General features: G+C 40.4%; 2 protein-coding genes across 7 annotated transcripts in view; both read right to left on the bottom strand.

The window, feature by feature from the left end:
- Positions 1-5794, bottom strand: part of usp54b (ubiquitin specific peptidase 54b) — a 58683-nt gene extending 52889 nt beyond the window's left edge. The window contains exon 1 of one of the 4 annotated variants that reach the window (XR_010094785.2): positions 5658-5794. The gene's annotated coding sequence lies outside the window, so the exon portion shown is untranslated. The other 3 variants (XM_063482773.1, XM_063482775.1, XM_063482774.1) reach the window with 3 other exon arrangements.
- A 2911-nt stretch (positions 5795-8705) lies between these two features.
- Positions 8706-21000, bottom strand: myoz1b (myozenin 1b). 3 transcript variants are annotated; one of them, XM_063482169.1, is made up of 6 exons: positions 20890-21000; positions 18131-18217; positions 11490-11656; positions 11325-11394; positions 11025-11211; positions 8706-9175 (listed from the first exon to the last, which is right to left on the bottom strand). In XM_063482169.1, the coding sequence occupies exons 2-6, from the start codon at positions 18213-18215 to the stop codon at positions 8944-8946; spliced, it is 741 nt and encodes a 246-aa protein (XP_063338239.1). In that variant the 5' UTR covers positions 18216-18217; positions 20890-21000; the 3' UTR covers positions 8706-8943. The 3 variants fall into 3 exon arrangements, with proteins under 3 accessions (XP_063338239.1, XP_063338240.1, XP_063338241.1); XM_063482170.1 differs by having other exon boundaries at positions 11025-11208; XM_063482171.1 differs by having other exon boundaries at positions 11325-11391.
- Between the last annotated feature and the right edge of the window lie 3758 nt (positions 21001-24758).

The raw sequence follows: 24758 nt of genomic DNA, 5'->3' as shown, positions 1-24758 counted from the left end.
CAGCTTCACTGTGGTCTGTATTACAGCCGTTGGGTTTCATTCAAAGTATGTGAGGCATGATGTATCGACCAGGAAAAACTGAATGGACATATCAACACTTCTATGTCCCTCCTTCCTATTCAGCTAAGGTTTTTTTTACGCTCACTTGGGCTTCATTAGTTTTCCAATTAGGAATAAAAATTATTTTATTATTGAGTAGGTCAGGATGGTAATTTTAGTCAAACTGTGGACCCCAAGCCTTTTTACCCTCACATGTGATGAGGTGAGAATCGTCCTTAGAGTGATTTTTTTTTTGTATGTTTAATCTTTATAGAATTCATGCAAGAAAAAACAACCAAACCAAGTAAAATTACATTAAAAAACAAGCAGTTTATGAAGCAGAAAGGCAGTGTGCTCCCTTTTGATTATACCAACAACCTCCAGAGAAATCAGATAACAACAGAAAATGTTATAATATCGCCAAAATATTAAATATATTAATATTTAACATTAAAAGTCGTGATATTGTTCTGCATCACATTCAAAAACCCTGGGTATTACTACACTGCTATTACCGCCACTCTTCAGATTTTCAGCCACTTCAGTGACGTCTGTATCTGTTGGGTGATGACGTCTGGCTCACAGCTCTCTCAGAGGTGTTGGGATTGTGCACAGAGCCAGTTTGGCTCTTCCACACCCAAGTAGGAAAACTATTAATAGAGCTCACTTTGTGAACAGGGCTATTGTCGTGTTCAAACCAGGCGGTGTCTTTCCCAAACTGTTGCCAAAAACTTGGAAGCAATAAGCGCACTACAATCTGAGCAAATTATACATCAGTAGCTCTTCTGAAGCTTGTGATCGCATTTTACACAGATGGAGTGGCCAAGCTTTAAGTCAGCAAGATTTCGAGTCCTTAAAATGTGTTTAAAATGCTTGGAAATCAGAACATTTGCAATTTTGTCAGAACTGAAAGAGCTCCATCTGCAGAGTAAGACTGAATGATACGTTTAAAAGATGCAGAACAACAACATCCATCCATTTTCTTCCACTTATCCAGTTTGGGGCCATGGGGGCTGGGGCCTTTCACAAATGTCATAGAGCAAGAGGCAAGGTACACCCTGGACAGGTCACCAGTCTGTCCCAGGGCTAATACAGAAAGACAGCTTGTATTCCTCTCTACAGTCAATGTAGACTCAACAAATAATCTAACAGAGAGAACCCACGCACCTCTAAAACAGTTTTAGACCTAAAAATCGAATATTTTTAGGTCTAAAACTGTCTACCATGGCTGACTCCTCTGATTACAAAAATATAATGAAGCAGGGGAAGCTTGTTGGCAAGACTAAATTTGTGTTTGACAAGTCTCTACTAAATGAGCCTGCAGTGACTCTCAGTTTCACAGAAACATCCTATCCCAGTTTTAAAATACCAAGATGGCAATGACAAAAGTGTTCGGTTTGGGCCTTCACAACGAAACTTCACTAACCAACACAGTGTCTTTGTCTTTTAAATACAGTATATGGTTACATTCACATGAATGACAAGTCCCAAGTGGAACTGATGGTGAATATTGGTATTTATTTATGTTGAACGCAGAGGAAGCGATTCATGACAACCAGAGATCACAGAAAGTCAGCGGTATCTGGCGTCATGAAACAACGGTTGGATCCTAAGATATGCTTGTTTTACAGTACCACGATTGTGTCATTTTGATGAGAGCCTATGAAGAGGGCTTTTCAACCTACTCAAACATGCTCCTGTGAAGTCCTCCAAAAACCCAACAGCATGTAGCTCGGCTATGCGTAGGTCGAATGCTGGTTGGTTGGCAAGTGGGCCAAAGAGGTTCAGGGAGTGCCAGGACACTTTTCACTGTTTTTATCACTCAGTCCCACTTTAGCTAGTTTACTGTTAGAACTTTGCTCTTCTGCAGCTGGCTGACAGACCAGCAACAACACAACCAAGAGTAGCCCACAAACAGGCTGTTCATACCTCCCCCATGGTCTGCACTGCCAACAGTCAACAATGTTCACCCCATAACTGCAAATTTATCGTACAGTTGCCGGTTTGCATAAGCAAACCACCGACTGATATTGCAGGATGGTAAATATTGTTAGATGATTACCTAGGCAACCAGAAACTGTCTCATTTTATCATGTTTTTTCCCTTTAAGTTGTATTTCCCATCTTAAAAACTGACTGGGATGGTATTACTTGACACTATTTGCTGTCTCTCTCTCTCCCTCTCTGCTGTGGGTTAGTATGGCTTGGTGACAGTGACACTGGTGTCAAGCAAGCTGAACAAAGGGCTGATACTGTCCCCGAGGACAATAGCCTGCCTCTCACGCTGTCTTCTTCCCTCTGAAGCAAACCTACAGGCGAGAAGTATATTTAAATATTGCTGTAAAAGAAAGAAAGACTCGATCTTTCAGAAACTGCACGCTCCCTTTGTTTGTCCTTTGGCTGCACTTTCTTCACTCCTTTCCATTCACTTCATTCCTGTTCTCTGCTTCTCACTTTCTTCCACTGACCTCTATTTTCCATTTTCATTCACTCTCTCCACTTCTCTCCCACCATTCATCTCTGTCTCTTTCCTTTCAGTTTCCGAAAAAACCCCACATGCATGTTCTCACATACACGTGCACACACACACACACACACACACACACATACACACAGACACACAGACACACAGTGGTTTCCCTGTAATTGGGTTATGTGTAACTTCAAATAGCCCCGGCTGACAATAGGGAGAGCCCAGAGTTCATCCTCCCCTCCGTGCTTCTCCTTCTCACCCCTCTTTCCCGCTCTAAACTTATATTTGTGTGTTTCATGTGTGTGTGTATGTGTGTATGAACATACTGTATGAGCACGTGTCGCTGCATGTGTGAGCATATTACCGAGACGTGGGTCTTTTTTTTTAAAAGCTTCAAGGTTATTTTCCTGATCACACTCTGCAACATTAAAGTTTACATGTGAAATAATACATGTAATTGCATGCACCCGCACAAAAACACACACACGACCCATTATAGCTGTGCACATGAGCTCACCCGATCCTATTAGTAGAAAATAAGAAGAGTGGTGAATATTTGCTTAATATTTAGGCTATTACATAACCATCAATATTTACAATGCATTCTGGGAATCGTGTGCGATTTTTGCGGTTTTGGTGAGAGAGAGAAAAGAGAAAGAGGAACGGCATTCAGGGTTGATGGAGGACAGGAATGGAAAGGAAAGGAAGAAGACAAAAAAGAAAAAGAAGCAATGTAACTAAATGAAAAGAAAGGAGAGGAAAGATAAGAAAATCAAAGAAAAGAAAGGAGATACAGATGAAAATTAGAAAAAGAAAAGAAAGTGGAGGAAAGGTAAGAAAATCAAAAAAGGAAAGGAAAGGAGAAAAATGAAGAAGTTAAAGAAAAGAAAGCAAAGGAAATTAATGAAAAAGAAGGAGAGGAATGAAATGAAGCAAATAGAAAAGAAAAGAAATGAATAGGAAGTCAAAAAAGAAAAGAAAACAAAGGAAGCAAATGAAAAACAATGATAGAAAAGGAAACCAAAAGAAGGAAAGGAAAAAAGGAAAGGAAAGGAAAGGAAAGGAAAGGAAAGGAAAGATGAGATCATAAAAGAAAGAAGGCAGAGATTGAAGAAGAGAAAAAGAAAAATAGAAAAGAGCACTGCAGACTTGGAGAAAAAGTGGCAAAAGAAGGGAAAAGAAAGAGAGGAGAGGAATAAGTGGGACATTACGCTGAACAAACAACTATGGGTCAAAGAGGACTGGTTACGGGGAAAATAAGAGAAAGAACACTCCAGTGGATGGTAAAGGTCATGGGAGACATGCAATATAAGCGTGTCGTGTCTTTACTCTCCTCCTTCATCTTCTCTTTAATCTCCTCTTCCTTATACCTCAATCCTCTTATAATCGCATACATGTTGACCCAACTCCAACCACAGAGGCAGAAACACTTTAACTGAAATGCCAACAGCACACAGGCCTATGCTCTGTAAAGCCCAGAGAGCCTAGTGTTAATAAAGGCAACCTAAAAACAGACCCAAAACTCAAAGTTAAATACAAGCATGAAAGAAAACCTTTAGCCTTAGCTCTGAGGATGTTCATATCACATGTCAAGCTGCTCAGTCACATAAATCACCCTGATTAGTTTGAGTACTTAAATAATGCCAAAGCAAAGTAAATTCTCTCAGAGGGGAAGCCAGCATGTCTCTCTGGCTTTGTGATCGGGGGCAATAAAGACAAAACAGTCAGAGTTCTCTTTCGCTGCATCCCTGCCGCTTGGAGTGTGTCACAGCATACAACATCAAAGCAATCGGGTCATAAAAATACAGAAAAATCAGTGCATATAAGGATACGGCTTTGAGATGGTGTTTTTAAACTGAAATAGTGAGAGTGGCCATGAGTAGACAGCAAATAAGCAGGGACGACATTAATACATACACCCTTATGTTTATATTAACCTTAACTTCAACTAAATTTGGAGCCTTGCAGAGCTTTTCACCTCCAGAAAACAAAAACTGATGAGAAAGACCAACTTAAATGTCAAGGCGACATTTCAGCTCAGTTTGGAGGGTGATGGTGGGCTTCTGAGCGCAAGAGAGAGAGAGACAAAAAGAGAGCGAGTGGGATCTGAACTCCTCATGTGGAGGCTTCATCCTGTTCAACCAATGCTCATCTCTGCAAGGTTAGCAGGTTTCGGGTCAAAGAATAAAAGTTGGGACTTCAGGAGTCACCAGAATGCAAAACAGCCACAAAAAAAACAAGTCTGTGTGCTCCTGCGTGATGACAAGCCTATAGGAAAACAAGGAGAACTGCCAGCAGCCTATACCCTATTTCCCCCTTTTTTTTCTAAGGTATTCACGTGTGTGCGTGCGCGAGGCACGCGGCAGAAGGCTGTGTCACCGTCTCTATAATGTGACGGTGCTGTGGGCCGGCGCTGATGCGGGCCAAAGTCATCAATCACGCAGATCGAAGCCGCAACATTAAATCACTACAGACCCCCACCCCAAGCGATGACAGCAGAGCGTGAATCCGTCCCGGTAAAAAGCCGCGGTCTCTCGGTCATCCATCTATCAACAAGTACACGTAAAACACTGCCAAAGCCAAAACATGCTCTGGCGCACAGGAGCCACGCGCTCAGTAGTGGCATGTAGCTTACCTGAGTGGACTTAGTGGGACGACCTGAGCAATAACACCTGTAACTCTGGAGAAACGAACCCGGGGCTGGTTTGATGGGGAAGGCTAATTAAAGCTGTGAGTGCCGTGCAGCACGAGGGAGAGCAGCTGCGCAGAGAGAATTACTGACCCGAGACCACCTGATAAAATAATAAAACTGACACGAGACAGAGCAACAGAGCGAGCTCCGATCCCGCCCCTGCTGCTGCTCCTGATGATGATAATGATGATGATGAAAGTAGTGATGATAATCATGGAGATTATGGTGATGGGGAAGAAAAAGACAGCCATCCTCTGAGACTGTCACGAGAGCGCATCTGGTGGGGGGGGGGGGGTGATCACATCTGGCCGACACGCTGACTGCCTCCTCTCAAAATATCAAAAGAGAGACGCACGCACACCTACTCTGTCCGGTGCGGTCACATGCGTTTCGACCCGGTCTTTGTAGCGGTGATGCAGCCCGTGCGGTGCGCAGTGTGCAGGTTTTTACTCACCCCGGCTGCTGTCGCCGCCAGTCTCCGTCCGATCGCGTGTCCTACCGTGTGATTTAACGGGAGAGAGGGCGAGCCGTGGGCGCATCCAGCCCCCATCAGCGCCATCCAGCGCTGCGGTCGCGGCACACCGCTCTCGCGATACCGTGCCATCTCCTCCAGCTCTCTCCGCTCCAAAATGTGACGTAGCGCTTTTATCACGCTGTTTGCTCAGCCCGATGCCGCCGCCTTCTGGGCACGAGGCGCGTGGAGCGCGAGGATGGTGATGATGTCATCCCACGGCTCACCTTCTGCCCTTACCTGTTTTTGATCTCCCTGTTTTTCTCTCCTATCTGACCCGCTGGCAGCAACACGCAGAGGACATCTGTTTAGTTTTTGTAGCTGGAGACGTGCCAGCACCAGTTTAGAGTCACTAACAGGGACTGCTGGTGGAGCAGGTGAGAGGTCATGCGGACACCGTTTAGTTTGACACTGGGAGGTGCGCGTGAGAAAATAAAACGGTTTGAAGTCTTTCAAGAACATGTATGATTAGAGATGTGTTTTACTCGTGTTTGGCATCTTTATCTTGAGGGTCAATCGAATTTGCCCGCCAATAGCTATCCATCCTCTGCGCATATCCAGACCATCTCAGTCTTGCCTCTCTGACTTTGTATCCAAACCACTCAACCCTGACCTGTCGGTGTGATGTACTAATTTCTAATCCTGACCACTGAGGTCACTCCAAATGAAAATGTTAAGTAGCTGTAGTGTGTTTTAATACTATTGAAAAAGGTATTGAAATATTAGGCTACATGTCAGAGAAAGGTGGAGTTAAATATTTCTGGGGATTTGCCTTTTGTTGAGTTAGATATAAATTTTGCTTTGCTTTCTACATTTTAAATATGAAACTAGAACTGTCAGTCAATTAACTTAGCCCAACACAAATTCTGGGAACAGGGAAACAGTTTGCCCAGAGTTGGTCCAAGGTTCCCAGTATAGCGATAGCCTCCCGCCAGTGTTGTCCCTCACTAACACCATTTGTGCCAGCGGTCAGGAAGATGAAGTAGCCACAGTTCATGTCACATGTAAAGCAAAGCAAAACAAGTGCAAAGAAGCGTTTCTCTCCAGACACTGAAATGACTGAAGTTGTTTGTGTGTGTGTGTGTGTGTGTGTGTGTGTGTGTGTGTGTGTGTGATGTAGCACCCAGTCATCAAAGCTTTAAGCCCCCCCATCTTGCAGACTCCCATGCTCCTTTTCCCAGTAGCCATATGTTGTTTTTACAATTTTACACATTTTCTACCAATGAAATTATTCCTGTTATAGTTCTTATAAGTGTTGCACAGTTACACAGTTAAGTATCCTGAACCTTGCTGCACAACATGGCATCATTTATAACCTAATCAAATTTGCAATGCCTGTCCCTAGATGTGCTTTTAATATACCTAAAATAATATGATCCTAATCTTGTGTACAGTGATTTCAGTTTGCATATTTTGCAGGCTGGGTGTTTCTTTTAAGCTACATGCATCAAAGCTTCTCATTACTGAAATTACTGAATCATGCTACTTTACATTTTTACTGTTGTAGCACGCCCATAGCTATTGGTCAATTATGCAAAATCATCTATAACCACTTAAACAGTTTAGGGTTGCAGGCTGATGGAGCCTACACCAGCTGCCCTGGGACAGTAGGGGTACACATTCAACAGGTCACCATTTTATGCAGGGCCAACAGAGAAAGACAACCATTAATGGTCAAATTCTCATCTACAGGAAGTTTGGAATCAACAATTAACTTAACATGTTTCTGGACTGTGGGAGGAAGCCGGAGCACCGAGACAGAACCCATGCAGGCACGGAAATAACATGCCAACTCTGTACAGAAAGGCCTCCCTGTATAAAATGATCCAAAAGCTAAAAGTATTATTCACTGCCTGATTGGTCTATCCAAGGACAATGTCCTTGTCATAAAGTCTAAATCTAAATTTTGCAATGTTTACTTTGTAATTACTGGAATGGCTGACATTATATTCCTTCTATACTCCACTTACCCCTTCTCAAAAATGAACTGCACAGTGGTTTACTTGCATATTTATTCAGGAACATTTTTTGCCAATTAAAGTAATACATAATTTAAAATTGGTATTTTTTGTTTTGAGAAGACACTTTGTGTTAACTGTAAATATACTCACCTCACTTTTTGATGGATCATTGTGGATAAAGAATAGTCTCAAATAGTTTTAACAGGGGACCTTAATATTTATAACTGGTTTGTTTTGAGCATGAATATTCTCTCTCATGTAGTAGTTTTCTATACCACAAACTTTAATCACTATTAATCACTATTAATCACTATTACTAATATTTAATCACTATTAGATGGGTTAGTTTGAAAAAAATGTTTATATATGTCATGGTCTGTGGAAGTGTCTGGGGTTTTTCCACCCGTGGCTGTTGGTCTCCTGTCCATCCCTTTGGAGTGGAGCTTCCTGTATCTCACCTGGAAAATTGTCTCCACGTTTTGGACTCTCCTGGATATCTGTATGGTTTTTGCCCTCCTGCCCTCCGGCCTTCCACTATACCCCCCCCCCCCCCCCCCCCCCCCCAGTCTTCAAAGCCCGTACCTGCAAAGACTCTCAGTTGACATCTCCTTATCCATACAATAACTCCCTCTCCGTCTGTTAGGACGAGGCGAAAGGATCCCTTTTGCCTCTCTGTCTCTTGACATAACCTCCTCTGTGATCCAGTTTCCTAGGGCCGCCCTTCTCAGTTCCAACTGCCACTTCCTCGTAGCCATTTCTAATCTGTCTCACAATCTCAGCTATCAAATAAACACTCTTGTAAATAGTTTCCTCTGCTTCTTGGTGTCTGCATTTGGGTCCACTCCTTAGGTGAACTTTCAGTTCATGACAATATCATGTTAGGTCATTAAGAGTTAGTGTAAAATTTTTCAACCTTGAGTTGTTTTCTTCCTTTTCTATTAATTTGTTACTTTCACATATGGAATGAGAAGCCAGCAGACATTCTCTAAAGGGGAAGTTTATTGCATAAATTGTTCTAAGAGTGCAGAGTGTTTGTCTGTTTCAGGTCTCACAGTATCTCATAATATGCAAAGTCACAGACTCATTCATAGGTGAGGATGTAAAGGCTAAGACAGCACACAGTAGAGCAGGGGAGATAATTTGTCCTGTTCCATCATATCAATTTTAAATAATTTATGTTTGTTTAGGGGTTTTTTTACAATTAAAGTACATGTTGGGAGTTCTCACTGGACTTATGAGTTATTAGGTGCTGCAAATTTAAAAGCTCATCACAGGTCATCTGTCTCTCCGTCAAAGGGGATCTCAAGATCTGTGTGGATGTGTGAATTGTCTTCACTGCAGACCCAGCCGATGGGCGTGCGGTTGAACGAGGGGCGCGAGCGAATGTCAGGCTGCAGTGTGGGCAGAGGTTCAGGCTCCTCGGTGGCAACATTGAGCTCTGGAAGCTCAAAGGTCAGCAACTTGGATGCCTTGTCATAACCGCCGTATGGCAGTGCCATCCTAAGGAGAAAAAGGATGACAAGCATTTTTGGTGTTAAGCAGTACAGCAAAATAACTTCCAAATTAATAACTTGCTAAAAAAACACAAAACGCAAAAAACAAACAAACAAAAAAAAAAAAACCCACACAAAATACATTAAAATTGTCAATTTTCTACAAACATTAAGGTTGACATACTCATTCCATACAACATATTTTGCTGACTGAATGAAAGAATTACCAGCTTAGAGAGTGGTAAGGAGAGGATCCTCATGTCAGAGTGTACCTCTGCCACACAGTCAACTAAACTATGACAAAGACATCAGCACAACTGCTAATAAAACCTCTCTTACTTCAATGCAGAGCCGTGTTAGCGCCTCATTGAAATTTACTGGTTTTATCAAACTCAGCAGAGATGTAGATTTTACCTACTAAACAGCATCTTTAACATTTAGAAATGTACTTTTCTACTTAACTGTAGCAAACATTTTGCCCCAGATGTCATTATCCTAATCTTATTTGAACCCTGGATCTCAGTCCATTGCAATACTGTTTATAATTCTTTCGAAGCACCATAAGAGCAGCTGTATCCTTTGCCATTACTAATGGGTCTGAATAAGCAATAAACCTTGATTGTATTACAACACAACAGGCTCCTGGACACAAATATGTAAAAAGGCCTCCTGCATGGGAGAATCGATGACAGCTAAGCTAAAGTTCACTGTAACTTCAACTCTGCAACGTTTGGCTCAAACCTGTTGAAATGTGGGCCGATTGGCAAAAGGACAACTATCCCTATCTATGTCTTCACCAACATACAGGCATAGATAAAGGACAAATATACATAGAGATACTAAATAGTAAAAGGGAGAAGTCATTCACACTCAAGTAAAATGAGACAAACAAGCCAAGCCTGCTGGCATGTAACAAGATCCAAAACAGCCAAAGTCCAAAACTAACCTCAAGGAGTTGGAGAACAACCTCAAAGAGTCTCAAACTAACCTTGAAGAGTCTCAAAACAACCTCAAAGAGTCTCAAAGTAACTTCAAAGAGTCTCAGAACAACCTTAGTTTGAAAACAACCTCAAAGAGTCTCAAACTAACCTTGAAGAGTCTCAAAACAACCTCAAAGAGTCTCAAAGTAACTTCAAAGAGTCTCAGAACAACCTTAGTTTGAAAACAACCTCAAAGAGTCTCAAACTAACATCAAATAGTGACAAAACAACACCAGAGACTCTCAATACAACATCAGAGAGTCTCCAAACAACCTCAAAGAGTCTCAAAACAACCTCAGAAAGTCTTTTTTTTTTAAAACTCAGTTCCAATTCAACCTCAAAGATTCTCAAACTTACCACAAAGAGTCTCAAAACAACCTCATAGAGTTTTAAACTAACTTCAAGAAGCCTCTCAATGACCAAACAGAGTACCAAACGGAGATTTAAAAGTTTCACAAGACACAAAGACATAGGCTCCATTCTCATCAGTTCTCCCATGTATGAGGGACTTTTACATATTTGTTTCCAGGTGCCTGTTTTCTTATTATACATCCGAGATTGATTGCATAATCAGGTCCATTACTAATCACAGAGGACACAGCTGTGCAAGAATTATTAACTGTATTACAATGTACTGAGATCCACGGTTCAAATAAGATTAAGATAATGACATCGGGGACCAAATGTTGCTCAGTGGTAAGTGTTAAAGTACATTTTGAAATATCAGGAATGTTATACAGCAAGTAAAGGCTGTGTCTGTGGTGAGTAAAGCCATGGAAACAGATGGGAAGGAAGAAACTATTCACTGCTTCATGATTAAGGGGAAAAAACACTGTTGTCATTATATACTTGAATAGTCATTCAATAATACAGTACCTGTTGAAGCTCTTGTACTGAGGTAGGTCTGGGTGTCTCTGGATGGGTCCAGGCATGCAGGGCTTCATCGTGGCTTTCAGCTCCTCATTGTCCTTCATGGCCCGTTCCCATGGGGATATGTAGGTGCGTACATAGTCCTTCCTCTTCTGCTGCTTCTCCACCTCCTCATCCACAGTCTCCTTTACTACTGAGACATACAGGAATGGGGAGGAAAGAGGTGAGCACCACAGATATGACATGCATACTTTTAACAGAAGGAAGGCATCACAAATAGTGAAAAGAGAATTTCTGTGATCATACTTTCTTCCTTTGGCATCTCAGGCTTTGGTGGAACAGGGGGAGGGGACATGATCAGGTTCTGAAGGTTCTGCTGAAATATATTTAAAAATACAGAGGATATAATCTTATCAGATCACAAACATATATAGACAACACAAACACTTAGCTCCTCATATACACAGTCACCATGTTCTCGTTGGTCACGATGAACTTCTCGACTCTCTGCTGCCTCATCTTGAACATCTTGGACCCCTTGTTCTTGAGCAGGGAGAGCTCTTCGAGCATCACATCTTTGGGTGCCTTGATCTTGGTACCCAGATCGAACTCAGAGGCCTCAGGGTCTGTCTCATCGTCTGACAGTGTGCAGAGAGAAGATATCGTTACCCTAACTCACACATATACTATAAAAATACAGTGCTGCAGTGCTTCAAGGTGAATGTCAGGGACAAGTCATTCAAATTAATTGTATTTGTTATGAAAAAGTGGTTATAGTTTCTTATTTATTTGTTAAATATGTGCAATAAATTAACTACAAAGAAATTTATAATACATTACATGAGAAAATTACGTGTAGTAATGTAATATTATTTTTGGATTACACTGCAATACCAGAAATGCCATTAAATCAAGCTACTGTGTCTTTCAGCATAATACAATGTTGTAAGTGTAAAGCAACCAGTGATAATCAATGAAATTATGGCAATGCTGAAAGCAAAGACTCATCGAAATGTCAATATTTCAGCTCAAATGGATTTAATAGTGTTGCAATGGTTGGGTGAGTAAATAATGTTGCGGTGCAGGCTCTGGAGAGGCCAGTCCATGACTGATAATCTTCCACTGTGTGTTTTTCTGTCCTGGTATGGTTTTGCTCTATTGGCAGTGTGTTTGGGATCGCAGTCATTTTCCAGATGGCTTTGCAATGTGGATCCAAATTTAACTTTACTTTTCTACCTTTATGACTTCATCTATTTTGATAAACTCTTCACTGGCCTGAATCCAGCACCAACTATAACGAAGCCTTCACCGTGTTTCACAGACAGATGTAGCATTTCTCTCCTGAACTCCTCCATACAAACTGACAATGTTTCACCATCCAATGGACCTGTTGTCACTGATTTTTTAGTAATTTCAACATCTGGCTCATTGGGAGTGAAATACAACAAAGCGTAGCTCAAGACTTTGCTACTTTAAGATTGACATGTCGGTACATGTTTGTAGGCGGTTTCTCTGTCACATCCATCCCTTACCAATAATATGCTTTTGTGTTTTTCAAAGATTGAACTCAGGGTGGGCAAAATGCTCAAATCAAGCTCCAAGAGTTAATTTCACAGTCAAAACAACACAAGGCTTCAAAAAGTGATGTGTGACATCTTGGTGGTTATGTTCATACATACATTTATTCTTTTGTTGCAGGAAACTTATAAATAAACATTTACATTTTTATCCACATTATTCTTAATTCATATTATTTTTTATTCTGAAAAGTATCCTATATCTTGTCAAAAGTGGTAGCTATCGTGTGGGAAAGATAAAATTGTTCAAAATGAGCCAAGTTTGGGAATGGCCGGATTAAATGAACATGTCTGCGTACCAACAGTGAAGAGATCGCTTGCTCAACTTTGCAGAAATGCTGCAAATGGGAGGGAAGAGTCTGCTTCTGCCAGAATGAGTGTAAGAATGTCCACAAAGTCTATCCTAAGCTAAGCTAACCACTCCTGACGCCCTCATATTTAAAAAGTGGTCATTTGGTCAAATACTTGGCAGTGAATAAGCATATTTCCAGAGATTTTTTTTATTTTATTCAGTTTTATTAACATTTTCTTCATTTTCCCATTTGAATAAAATAAACCGAGCTATGATTTTTCACCTTACACAATTTTTAGTCATTAAAATTGTGGATTCAGAGGTTTGTACGCCCATGTCAGCAGTACAGTTATTCTCACTTAAACCCATTTGGGAAATTAAAAAGTCCATTTAAGTGCCTGATATTGAATGAAGGATGTACAGCACAAGTCTCAAAAGTGTAGGTTTTTATTGTCAGGCTTCCAGATCATTGTTATAGTGATAAATTGGAGTAGAAACCTGCTGTGTGGTGTTAAAGGATGTGTTCATGTGAAACTGTGGGAGTTCTAGGGGCTAAGAGGCCGTAGCAATATGGAAGAAAAGTGCACTGGGGAATTTTACTGCAGCTTTTGTGGTAGAACTGTTTATGGAGGGAAATCCTTATAACACACTGCCTCCCTCTTGCTTCTCCTCTCTTGGTGATGGAGAGATCTGATAGATTTTACTGCTCCACAGAGCTCCTCATTAAACACTCTTCTCATCCACTACATACACTCTGATATCACTCATAACACCTGGAGTTGAGCCATAAACCAATGCACATTCTCACTCACATACACACACACACAAACACAAGCACATCTATAAACCAGGGAGTTGGCATTGCAATGCTGCAGAGAGCTGTTAGCAGTACCTCGTAAATCAGACTTGGGCAAGTAGGTGTGTAGATTGTGTGTGTGTGTGTGTGCGTGTGTGTGTGTGTGTGTGTGTGTGTGTGTGTGTGTGTGTGTGTGCGTGTGTGTGTGCGTGTGTGTGTGTGTGTGTGTGTGTGTGTGTGTGTGTGTGTGTGTGTGTGCATGCGTGCGTGCACGAGGGAGAGAGAGAATAATTGAGGCTGCTGAGCAGAGCGAACTCTCCCATGGGGATATTGATTAGAGTGTTAATTCAGAAGAATGTGAAACTGGAGCTGGCTGTTGCTGACTGGAAGAAAATTGGACAGACTGATCGAGGCAGGGGGTGGACAGATGGACAACATAGAGACTGACAGAGATATGACACAAACAGTCGGAATGACACAGCAGCAGGGATGATGGATAGATCCAGTGGAATTAACCAGAGCAAAATAAGGGATAAGCAGGATAAGCCCTTGAATGAATAAGCGACCGACTGAAAACAAACTGGTGGAAAGATACAGATGTGGCTGCAGATGTGACAGCAGAAGGACTGATAGAGAAAACAGCAAGGGACACAAATGGGGAAAGAAGTCAACAGATTGTTAAATGACACATACAAGCATGTGCCCAGACAGAGCAGACTGCAGATTTCATATCCAGAGTTTAGCAAATAATATTTTGTGGCTGTGTCTTTTTTTAAAGTAATACTGTATTACGCAACAGATACGTGTAATTTTAACATTTTTGAAATAGCTTTAAACACAGATACCCTGCAGAGAGGCTTTTGGGAATGCTGTTAGTTTGCAGGTATTTGGTTTACACCAACCTCCAACTCCGAAAGATGAAGTCAACATGAAAGTGGCTTAAAGTAAGCAAGTAAAATTTTTATTCATGTAGCAGCTTTAAAGATAGGTATCACAGAGTGCTTCACAACAAAAATGTTAAAATAGTAATAGGAAAGGTTACCCACAAGCAATTCTAAAAAGATCAGTTTTTAGCTGCTTTTTAAGAGACCACCAAGTCCACACATCTCGGACTCAGGGGGAGAGAGTTCAGAGTCACAGTTGCAAAAGCTCTGTCACCTTTAGTTTTCAGCCTTGTATGATGCACAGCCAGCAGGCCCTGATCACTTGTCCTCAGGCCCCTGCTGAGGATGTGATCCATGCAGAGCTCTAAAAGTCAAAACCAGAATCTGAAAGTGAACTCTGAAGTTCATTGGGGATCCAGTGTAACTGAATTAGCATTAGCGATGTGTGACATGAGAGTAACTAAGAAGACTGGGTGAGAAATCTGCAGGCATTCCAGGGAGGTGAATGGTGAATTACAATGTTCCAGATGTAACAAAATAAAAGCATGAATAACAATTTCCAATTCAGAGCAACATAGTAGAACTCAGCTCAAGTCAAAAGTTACCCCATGGTTCCTCTCTTCATTAAGCTGGAGAAAATTACTGACCATCCAACTTTTAATTCAGCATCTATGTAAGATTGGTAGCCAAGAAACATGGTGGGGCTAAAAAGAGGCAAACAGCTTGATGCCATCTAAGTAGCAATAATAAGAAATGTCCTTAAACGTGCTGAAAATGAACTGAAGACAGTGCAGGTATAACATAAATTATAAAGGCCCCAAAACAGAAATCTGTGACACACCATCGGTTAAAAAGGTCAAAGAGGACTTGTACTTAGAAGCAGCCACAGAATTACACTATTGAGTGTAATGTGATGGTCAGCAGCATCAAAGGCACAGATCACATCAAACATCAGTGAAAAATAACATTCTCCTGCATGACTTCAATCAGTTTTCATTGGAGTCTAAGGAAAGTCTTTACAAAAGCCAGACTGAAAACTTTCAAGAATGCTATATTTGTCTAAAACCACTGTCAGATGCTTAGTGTAATTTAGAGATTTGAGAATAACTCCTAAGAAGAGAAGGATCAAGCTTGGCTGTTTTTTTGTTTGTTTGTTTTCTTCTGTTTTTTAAATGGGTGGATGACAGCATCCTTAAAAAAAACAAAGATGCAGCTAAAATAGAGATTAAGAGATTTGGAGGATGGTTCCAATGAGTCAAATAATTTTACCAGCTCATATAAAGAAACGGGTAAAAAAAACTTTCTAAAATAACAGTCCGAGCTGGAATAGGAACAGACAATGAAGATGTGCCAAAGGAGAAATATTTTTTCTTCTCTTTATATATATAATATTCTAACCTCCTGTATACTTTAATATGTTTCTGCTTCAGTTTTTGGTGGGTGAAATTCTAGCAGTTTAATCTTCCACTGCTTAGCATTAATTAGCAAATATCTGTTTGATTCCCAACTAAGCTAACTAGCATTAGCTAATAATTTAGCTAATTTTTTGAAGTGTGTGGCTTCAAAAAAGAACGCAACCGTGGCCAAAATGCTAACATGTGGGCATAGTGGCTACATCCATCTTTTATACTGTTTAAATTGCCATAAATTGCCATGCTAACATTTTGTTTTCTCTCTGGAGCTAATTTGGCCCAATTTAATAATTGTCCATCATTTTTGGAGAGTGTAAAATTTGCATTCCTTAGCCAGTGTCGTTGCTGGAGTTTGATGGTAGTCCCTGGGAAACCAGTTGCTAAATACCCATTTATACAGGCCTAGGGACTGGTCAGTGACCCCCAGGCGATCACTAGTTGCCAAGGAAGAATTTCCCAACAAGTTGGTAAACCTCCTCGTGATTGCTTTGATCACTGGCAGATTTTAGTGTGCACAAAAGTTGCCAATTTGCCTAGAAAAACATATTGGCTACTCTCTGAGCAGTTGTGAAAACGGCGAGAGGAGATCATTTGTCACCTCTTGAAACTTGTTTGCTGCAACCATGCATCACAGTTTTTCAGGTTTCACTATCGTTCACCTAGTAGTTAGTGAGTGCTTTCCATGCAAACTACACGTGAAAATCTGCTAGCAACCACAGCAAGGAGAGTTTTTGTTGCAGCATCTTCTTTGTGACTGATTTCACCTAGTGACAGCCAGCAACCTCAAGGGACCGATCACCAGTGGGTGAACTTGTATCACATACAATACGGCAGACAGTTCTCAAGGAAAGATGATTTGTTAAAATGGTAGACAAATAAACCAGTGGGTAATACCAACATCCAAGAAGTGTTAGAGGAGTGAGAGAATCTCCAGATTCACAAGGACTCAACTTCTTGATACACAGTTAGTCAACAAGCTCTCCATGAGCTGTAACTATCTTTGTTACCACAGAGCTAGCCAGCTGTCCCCCTGTGAGAACAAACTATGCCTGCTTATCCTTTGGAGGTTTGTACGAGATTGGAATCGATCCAAACTGACATTAGGTTAGAGGCGAGGTACACAATGGACAAGCTGCCAGTCAATCACGACGCTGACACCCAGATACAGACAATCATTTAGAGTAAAAGCAGTGTAGAGTCACCAGTTATCCTGGATGTCTTTGGATTGTGAATCTGGAGCAGAGGTGCAGCATTTTAACATCACAGCGAGTTAAAGTGTAGCTTTGAAATGAAGATCACGTGATCAATAGTATACTACTCTATCAAGCAGATTATGAAAAACATCCTATCTGCCGAGAAGGTGAACTAAACTAAGTAAATATTGCAACTATACTCTTCCTGTGAATATAATAAGACATTTCCTGTCTTTATTTTGATACTTCTGGTGTTTTTGGAAACTTTGGAATCACCAATTAAATTATAAATAATGTTTATTGACTTTGAATAATTTTAACATGCACAGCATAACTTTGAACAGATGGGCTGGTGGATCTGGCATAATGAACATATTAAACCTTCTATTTTTAAGGTGTCTGTCCTACAGAAAGTAAAATCTCACTACTTAAGCAGCCAATGTAACTAAACAAAGAAATGCACACACATTATTAAGTTTTTAGCTGTTGGAGCTTACACACATCCTCAGACAAACATATTGAGAGCAGAGTCGCCCTCTGATATTTTGTGTTGCCCATAATGGTGACAGATTTGTGGCTGCTCTGCCATCTGATAATGACCCACATCCCTCCAGGAATTGCTGCGTGCATGTTAGATATTGTGTTACTGCTTGGAACAAGTGTGCATGAGCGCGGGTCCTTATTTAATTGTGGTATCATACAACCGAATGCAATGATTTACACCCACAGAGTTCAGTTTATATGAGTAGAGTGGGCAGATAGCAGACAGGCACTAAAGATTTGACATTTACTAGATGGGATAATCACATCATTTGGGAAATAAAGTAGTGTTTAAGGAGCTGGAATGACTAGCAGAGTGTTTCATGTTTATACGCCGCATCTGAATATTTTGCCATTGTGCTGTATGTGTGCGTGCATGCATGTGTGTGTGTGTTTGTGTGTGTGTGTGTGTGTTTACCATTTTGGCTGATGTTGGACAGGTCAGTGATGATTTTGTTGGCCTTGTTTCCCTTGTTAGAAGGAGCAGGAGTTGTAAGGGACATGGCTAAAATACATAACAGACAAAATATGTTTGAAACATTAATCACAGGTCTACCCTTCCACCACTTTTTTACACACACAGAGAAAAGTACATGACACAGTCTAAAAGAGATACTGATGGTAAATATTTCTCCTTGATCTAATAGTCATCATCAACTGTTTAAAAACAGTCGATCATTAAGAACTTCCTATCAAACCACTTCTTGCAAAGTCAGGTCCTTAAAAATGAACAGAAACAACAATATATTAAAGTTATGATATATTTCTTTAATTTTTTTATGTTTACTATACTAATGCAGATTTTAAATTCAATTATATGGCATATGTGTAACATGCAGGTTCTCACATGTATTAGAAAAGTGGTCAAATTATCACCAACTTCTGGTTCCACATTCGAGAATCTTTTCACTCACAGCAATTTTACAATTTTGTTGAGTCTCATTACTCCTTTAATCAGTCTGGCCAAGGCAACTCGTTGCTTTCTCCTAAAACTTTGTAATGAACCTATTGTATGCTCCTTGTCTAACATATTTCCACATTTCACTCAGGGGCTGGTGGAGACCAAAAATAGAGCTAAAAGGAGAGCTCAACATCAATCCATACAAGTACTGCTTTTGTATGTAGCAGAGGTGGAAGATAATTGCCTGTCCAAGGTAAACATTTGGGGTGGATACAAGGGTCAGCTTGAAATCAGACTCATCCTTTTGATATTTTAACTTAATTCAGTCACTTAATCCATTCTTGTTTTTAAAGGCAAAGACAGTTTATACACAGTTTACAGCCTGTTAAACCACCCCGGGAAGTCAAAATACTTATAATATTTCTATAATAAACCACTATATACTAAGGACCAATAAATACACACCAACACCACTGGTTCTATGACTTCACTCATTTTATACTTTTATTCCTTTGCTTTTAAATCAGAATGAATTTTTATTACTTTTATTTGTCTTATTTCTTTCTCTAATATTCTAATTTTATGCTTCTTTTTCTTTAATTTTAGCATGTCTTTCTATGTTTTTATCTCTTTTGATTATCCTAAATGTACAGCACCTTGGTCGACAGTTTTTGTTTTAAATGTGCTATATAAATAAATTTGACTTTGACTTTGACCACCAGAAAAAAAACACCAAAAAGGCGAATTAATAACTACCATTATTATTGACATTGGCATAATTGCTTTTATGTTCTGTGTTAGACTTTGTATCCTAGGAATTGTCATGACTCGTTTTATACTTTAAGAGAGGTTTAAATGAATATTAAGAATTGCTGCCCAAAGTTTGGCTTACATCATGATAGGATTAGCAACGAGATAGTGGCTGGCAACGAAATGTAAAACAGCAAAAGTGTAAAATGTTTAAGAAGAAGATGCAAACTTAAGTTGTATATCAACCCCAACAGAATCTTACTGGGCTCCCTAATTAAATAAGGTGCTCTTTAAACATAAAGTGTATCTCCTGCATTCCCTTATGGACACTAAGCAAAGGTGGAAGCTCATGCCTGTCTTGACTAACCACTCAGATCGAGCCTGGCAGTATATCGTTGTCAATTGCTCAGGTCGAAAGCAATTAAGCGAAGCTGGAGGTGAGTCCTACTAAAAGAAAAAGCAGGAGGGCCTGTCTACAGGGAGACAGTTAATGTAATTGCTTTTCATCTGCTGTAATTGAAGCTCGTTTCCTAGCCGGGGATTCAGTCCTGTGTGAGCTATTTTTATGAGCCCATGTTCTATAGCACTCTGGTGAGTGGGACTGTCATCGACATAAAACATACATATAAATTCAGCACACACACACACTCAGACACATCAACAAAAGCACACTCACACACAGATTTGCACTCAAATAGCTCTACTCTTGTGATTAATGTGAGTCAGTGGCTGGTGGATTAAAAACTGGAGATTACAGGTGTTTTTGGATGTTCTCTGGGAAATGCAAGATGGAGGCAAACTGCTGCGTTGATGCAACTACAGGAGCTGAGAGTGAAGCCCTGGGTCCTGTTACTGCCTCTCTAAGTGAAGACACGCTCCTGTCCCCAACGAGCAGCCTGTTTTAGCTCCAGATAAATCTCGAAGGGACAGCTGGGGAGGAAGGCTATCAGTCAGCACATTCCCAAATACACACATACATCCTCGTGAACTAAAAACTCCACCGGAGAAGGCCAGATTCCTCAGGGACTACAGTGTTAGGTAAGAAGTTTAGGAAAGGAAATGGAATAAGCTGTCCACCAGCTGGCTGTCATGATCTGACATGGTTTAACTGATTTTTCAAGACTTAAAGTGAAAAGGGTGTAAACAATAACACAACTGTAAATTCATGCACCCAACAGTATTCATTTAAAGGCTGTCTTAAACAGTTGCTGTCTTTTACCATAGCAAACAGTCCAGTCTGCAGTATACTGCTGAGCATCTGCTGCTGATACTCATTAATTCATCCAGCCACAGAGGGCTCATAAGGCCTCAGATGGGAGTCCCTCCTGCAGCCAAAATCTGCTGACCACAGGACGTCAGCAAATTTAACTGGAACTGTCTGCTTGTACTTAGAGGATCGCAAACTATCTGACAACTCAGTGGCCATCAGTACCAGATAATCCGCAAACATTCAAGGCATGTGTGAGAAAGGTTTTAATGGGTTTTTGCCAACGCTATCGCACATTTTCACTTCTCCAGTGTCTTACCTACAAGACCCAGGGTGTCCGCACGAAGACAAAAGGTCCCGGAGGATGAGGAATCTAAATTCCCGAGTAGATTTGTATCCCAGTGCTAATATTGCACTGCCTGCCCTGCTGTTCGCCCTGCAGAGAGTGAGACTCTGTCTGGAAGGCTGCAGGAGGGGTGGGAGACCAGGGTGAGGTGGTGTGGGGTGGGGTGAATTGAGTAGAGGGTCTAGAGGGAAGTGGGTGTGGTGTTGGTAATATGAAGCACAAATAATGTATTTTTTAGTATTAGGTATCTATCTAACTATTCGCTCTACCATAATTGTTCCCATCTGTTTCTCATTTTCCAGCAACCATTCCAGCAACTTCCAAGAAAAGCAGCTTAAATCATAGCATTTTGCTGGTAATGTTCAGCACTGAAATGCTGACTAACAGCAAGGCTTCTGTTTATGTGTAAGGGTTAGTGTCATCAAGACTGTTGTTCCAGTTTTAAAAGGTCAAGCTGGTATTGATGCCAATGCCATTATCAGTCCTGCTTATAAGTCTGAGTCTTTATTGATTCCCTTGTTGATTCTTTAACACTTTTCTCCGCGGAAAGAAGCAAGCCTACATAGGTTTTTGGGATTAACATTGATTTATTTTCTGAACGCAGTGTCAAAACAGAGATGGAAAAATGCATCAGGGAGTCTACTAAAGTCTTGACTTTAAAATTATCAGAAAAAACCATACCAGCGTCAACAAAAGGAGTTAACAAGCTTGGAGACAGGTGGTTTGATTTGAAACAACAATTCGGATCCAGTCCGTGATTCCCAGAGGAATTTCTGATTGTGTCTCGGCACTATCCTAAATCTTAAAATCTCAATCTATTTCCCTGGCAACAACATTGCCAGGGCAATGATACAAACATTGCAGAGATGAGTAATTCAGTGAATTCCTCCAGCCTCTTTAGACTGCAGGTGGATGTCGGCTTTTAATAACAAACACAAAAGAATAGAACAGGTTTGTTGAAGTTTATTTGCCTGAGGCCATTTATCCTCTTATTTATATCTTTTACTCCCCCTCTGACAGGCATTTGCCCTTCACCCCGCAAACCTTTGGGAGTGATCAGCAGCTTCAAGCGTTAGAAGATGTTAGCAGAAGTTACACCTGCATCCTCCTCAGTTTTTTGGAATCAACCAGTAAGTCGTTATTTTATCCAGGGAGGTACATCTCTGGGACAAGACTATAAAAGCTCTGTATTTTAGTGTTCTGTCACTGAGTTTTGTGCAGGTAAGAAATGATGGTTGAAAAGCCCTCTGGGATCGACTGATCAGCTGGAATAGCCAAAATTTTCTGAAAATGAAACAAAATTTTCAAAGCAGCTATAATCCATATTTGTAACAGTATACAATCAAGGTCTCTTGTGCTAATGAATATACAGAAATGTTTTCATTTTTCCATCAGCTTTACAGAACAGTTATATTTGAATGTATGTATTTTTCCTAGCACTGTTTTCAGGTGTCTCCACATATTTCCCTGGAGCTAGCAGAGACCGAACACAGATCTAAAAGAGTTAAATATATAAGAAGCTTATTAAAATATTTAAGAGTCGTAAGATTTCTCTTAACAAAGCTCAAATTTAAATGTTTAAGCATGTGTTTAAACATTGTCCTAGCGTGGTGTTATTTGCTTTTCAGTAATAAAAAAAGTACAAAAAAGTGAAGAATATGTTGTTAACTAAACTTCATGACTATCCATTGAATAGCTGTCAACATGTTCACTTATGCAAAACCTAAAATCTCACAGCGATGCTGGAGGGAAAATCTGCAAAATTCATCCAGTAACCTTTGAATACAGTCTGACTGGATCACAGAGGTGACATATCCCAAGAGACACACCTCTGTAGTGATTCTAAAACTGAATGAGTCAAGTGACCTCAACACAAAAGTATGTGTGTAACTAGCCTTCAAATCCATCAGGAATTCAAACTCCCACTTTGAGCATCTACTAACCTTGTTTTTTTGTGACTAATTTACCTCTATCAATACTTTAACCAGGCAGATAACAAAAAAGAAAACATTAAAGGAACAGTGTTTATTTTTAAATAACCTAAAAATGAGTGATCCCAATTTTAAAAAGTCAACAATGTCCCTTAAACCTGGACCCTTGACCCTAAATCCTTGACTCTGCTGACCCAGAAAGATGGTGCAAGGGAATGGCCTCTTTGGCAGAGCAACAAGAAGAGGCTGGATGTATGAGGTAGCACTTCCCCTCCTCTCTCAATCACATTGTAAAAAAAGCCATCAGAATTAAGAGTCGAACACTGGGCCAAATAGCTGGAGATTAACGGCTCCAAAAATAGGTGAAATGGGCTCTGTATGTGTGTGTGTGTGTGCCACTGAGCAAGAAAGGAATTAATGGGGAAGAGGATGGCAACCAAAAGAGAGAGAATTATAGAACTCATTTGGTAAAAGGACATTTAAGTCCTTATATAGGTGCAGTTGTAGCTTTTATGCGGTTTAAATCCAAATTTAAAAATTGCATGAAATTATCCACTTACCTGGTAAGTAGAAACAAATAATAGGCTGCACACTGGAAGCATTTTATGTATAAGTGTGTGTTTCCCTTCCACGCAGCATCTAAACTTACCTTCAGACCTGAAGAGGACTAAAGTTTACAGCTAAAGTTAGCACTGTCTGTCAACTGATCCCAGTTAAGGGTTAAAGGTTAGATCCCTTTCTGGTGCCATGGCCGGGTTTCACAGCTCCAAGGCCATCAGGTGACTGTCAGTAAAGCACTTTGAAATGTATGCTATCAAAACTACAAGGACACTATCAAATACAGCAATCAATCATTGGAGCAGATCTAGCAGGTGGGGAAAAGGAATGTGTGTATTTGAATTGATTTGTCTTCATCTTAGTCAGTTGATTTATTAAATATTCTGCATACTTTCAGGATATTGAAGAATAAGGGAGTCAAGCCGAATTACTGTTAAGTTTTAATAGCAATGAACTGTAAAATCTAGGAAGAGACATAAACTGTTGTGGCGAAACATGTTTGCATGACAAATCTTACTGTGCCCCCCTGTGGTGGAAGTTTAAACTACTACGGAAACCACTTTCTCAAAGCCAATACTAATGTTTTAATATCTGGCGTCAACGCTGCGTGAATCCTTAGAGAACAGCTGTGCTGCCGGAAGGATCAATAAATGCTCACAGAAGAGGAAAAAATTGGAAAAAGTAATGGGTGGAGGAGATAAGGGGCACCAGTGTGGGAGTGGGTGGTGACGCGAGTGACACAGGGAGAAACCGAATGACAGCTGAGGTGAGTCACGTCTATTTTTATTCAGCCGCATGTCTCTGTGGGAAAGAATCAAAGCTAAACAGACGTGTTATCGCTCTCTTGTTTCATATCAACTGATGAGAAATCAAATCTACTGTAAAAAGCATTTCCCTGGACAACTACAGCAAACAAAGCACACACACACATGCACACTGCTGCAGAGTGAAACTACAAAAACACACTCACTGAACACAAATTCTTAGAATATATTTATCAGAGCGAGAGTAACAGGAGCTACTTCCTGTCTGTAAAGCAGGATATCTAATAGGATAGCAACAGGTTTGTTTACAGAGTGTCAAAACTGCACTTTTTACACACGTCAGACATCTTTTCATCGTGTCACTTCATTCTACGCTTCCTGTGTTTCCTTTTCATCCTTTCCCATCTGACATTTCTGTCACAACAGTTTTATCTTTACACATCCTCTATTCTTCAGTTTTTTATGTTTTAATTTACAGAACTTATTGCAGTTTTCTCCAGCTTCTTTCTTTCAGCCTTTTTAGCCTTTAGTTGATTTCCATTTCTTAAACCTTCCACACATTCCAACTCTACTTTTATCGTTCAGAACA

Source organism: Pelmatolapia mariae, linkage group LG8, assembly GCF_036321145.2.
Source record: "Pelmatolapia mariae isolate MD_Pm_ZW linkage group LG8, Pm_UMD_F_2, whole genome shotgun sequence".
NCBI lineage: Eukaryota > Metazoa > Chordata > Actinopteri > Cichliformes > Cichlidae > Pelmatolapia > Pelmatolapia mariae.
Note: the sequence above shows the minus strand (reverse complement) of the source record. Positions and strands in the feature narration are given on the sequence as shown.

What these genes read in the sequence shown, in the direction of transcription:
- myoz1b (XM_063482169.1), bottom strand. Translation starts at nt 18,215, where the DNA reads ATGTCCCTTACAACTCCTGCTCCTTCTAACAAGGGAAACAAGGCCAAC. An exon ending in TCGTGACCAACGAGAACATG is followed by an intron (nt 11,395 to 11,489) that starts GTGACTGTGTAT and finishes AATATATTTCAG; the next exon opens with CAGAACCTTCAGAACCTGAT. An exon ending in TGAGATGCCAAAGGAAGAAA is followed by an intron (nt 11,212 to 11,324) that starts GTATGATCACAG and finishes TGTATGTCTCAG; the next exon opens with TAGTAAAGGAGACTGTGGAT.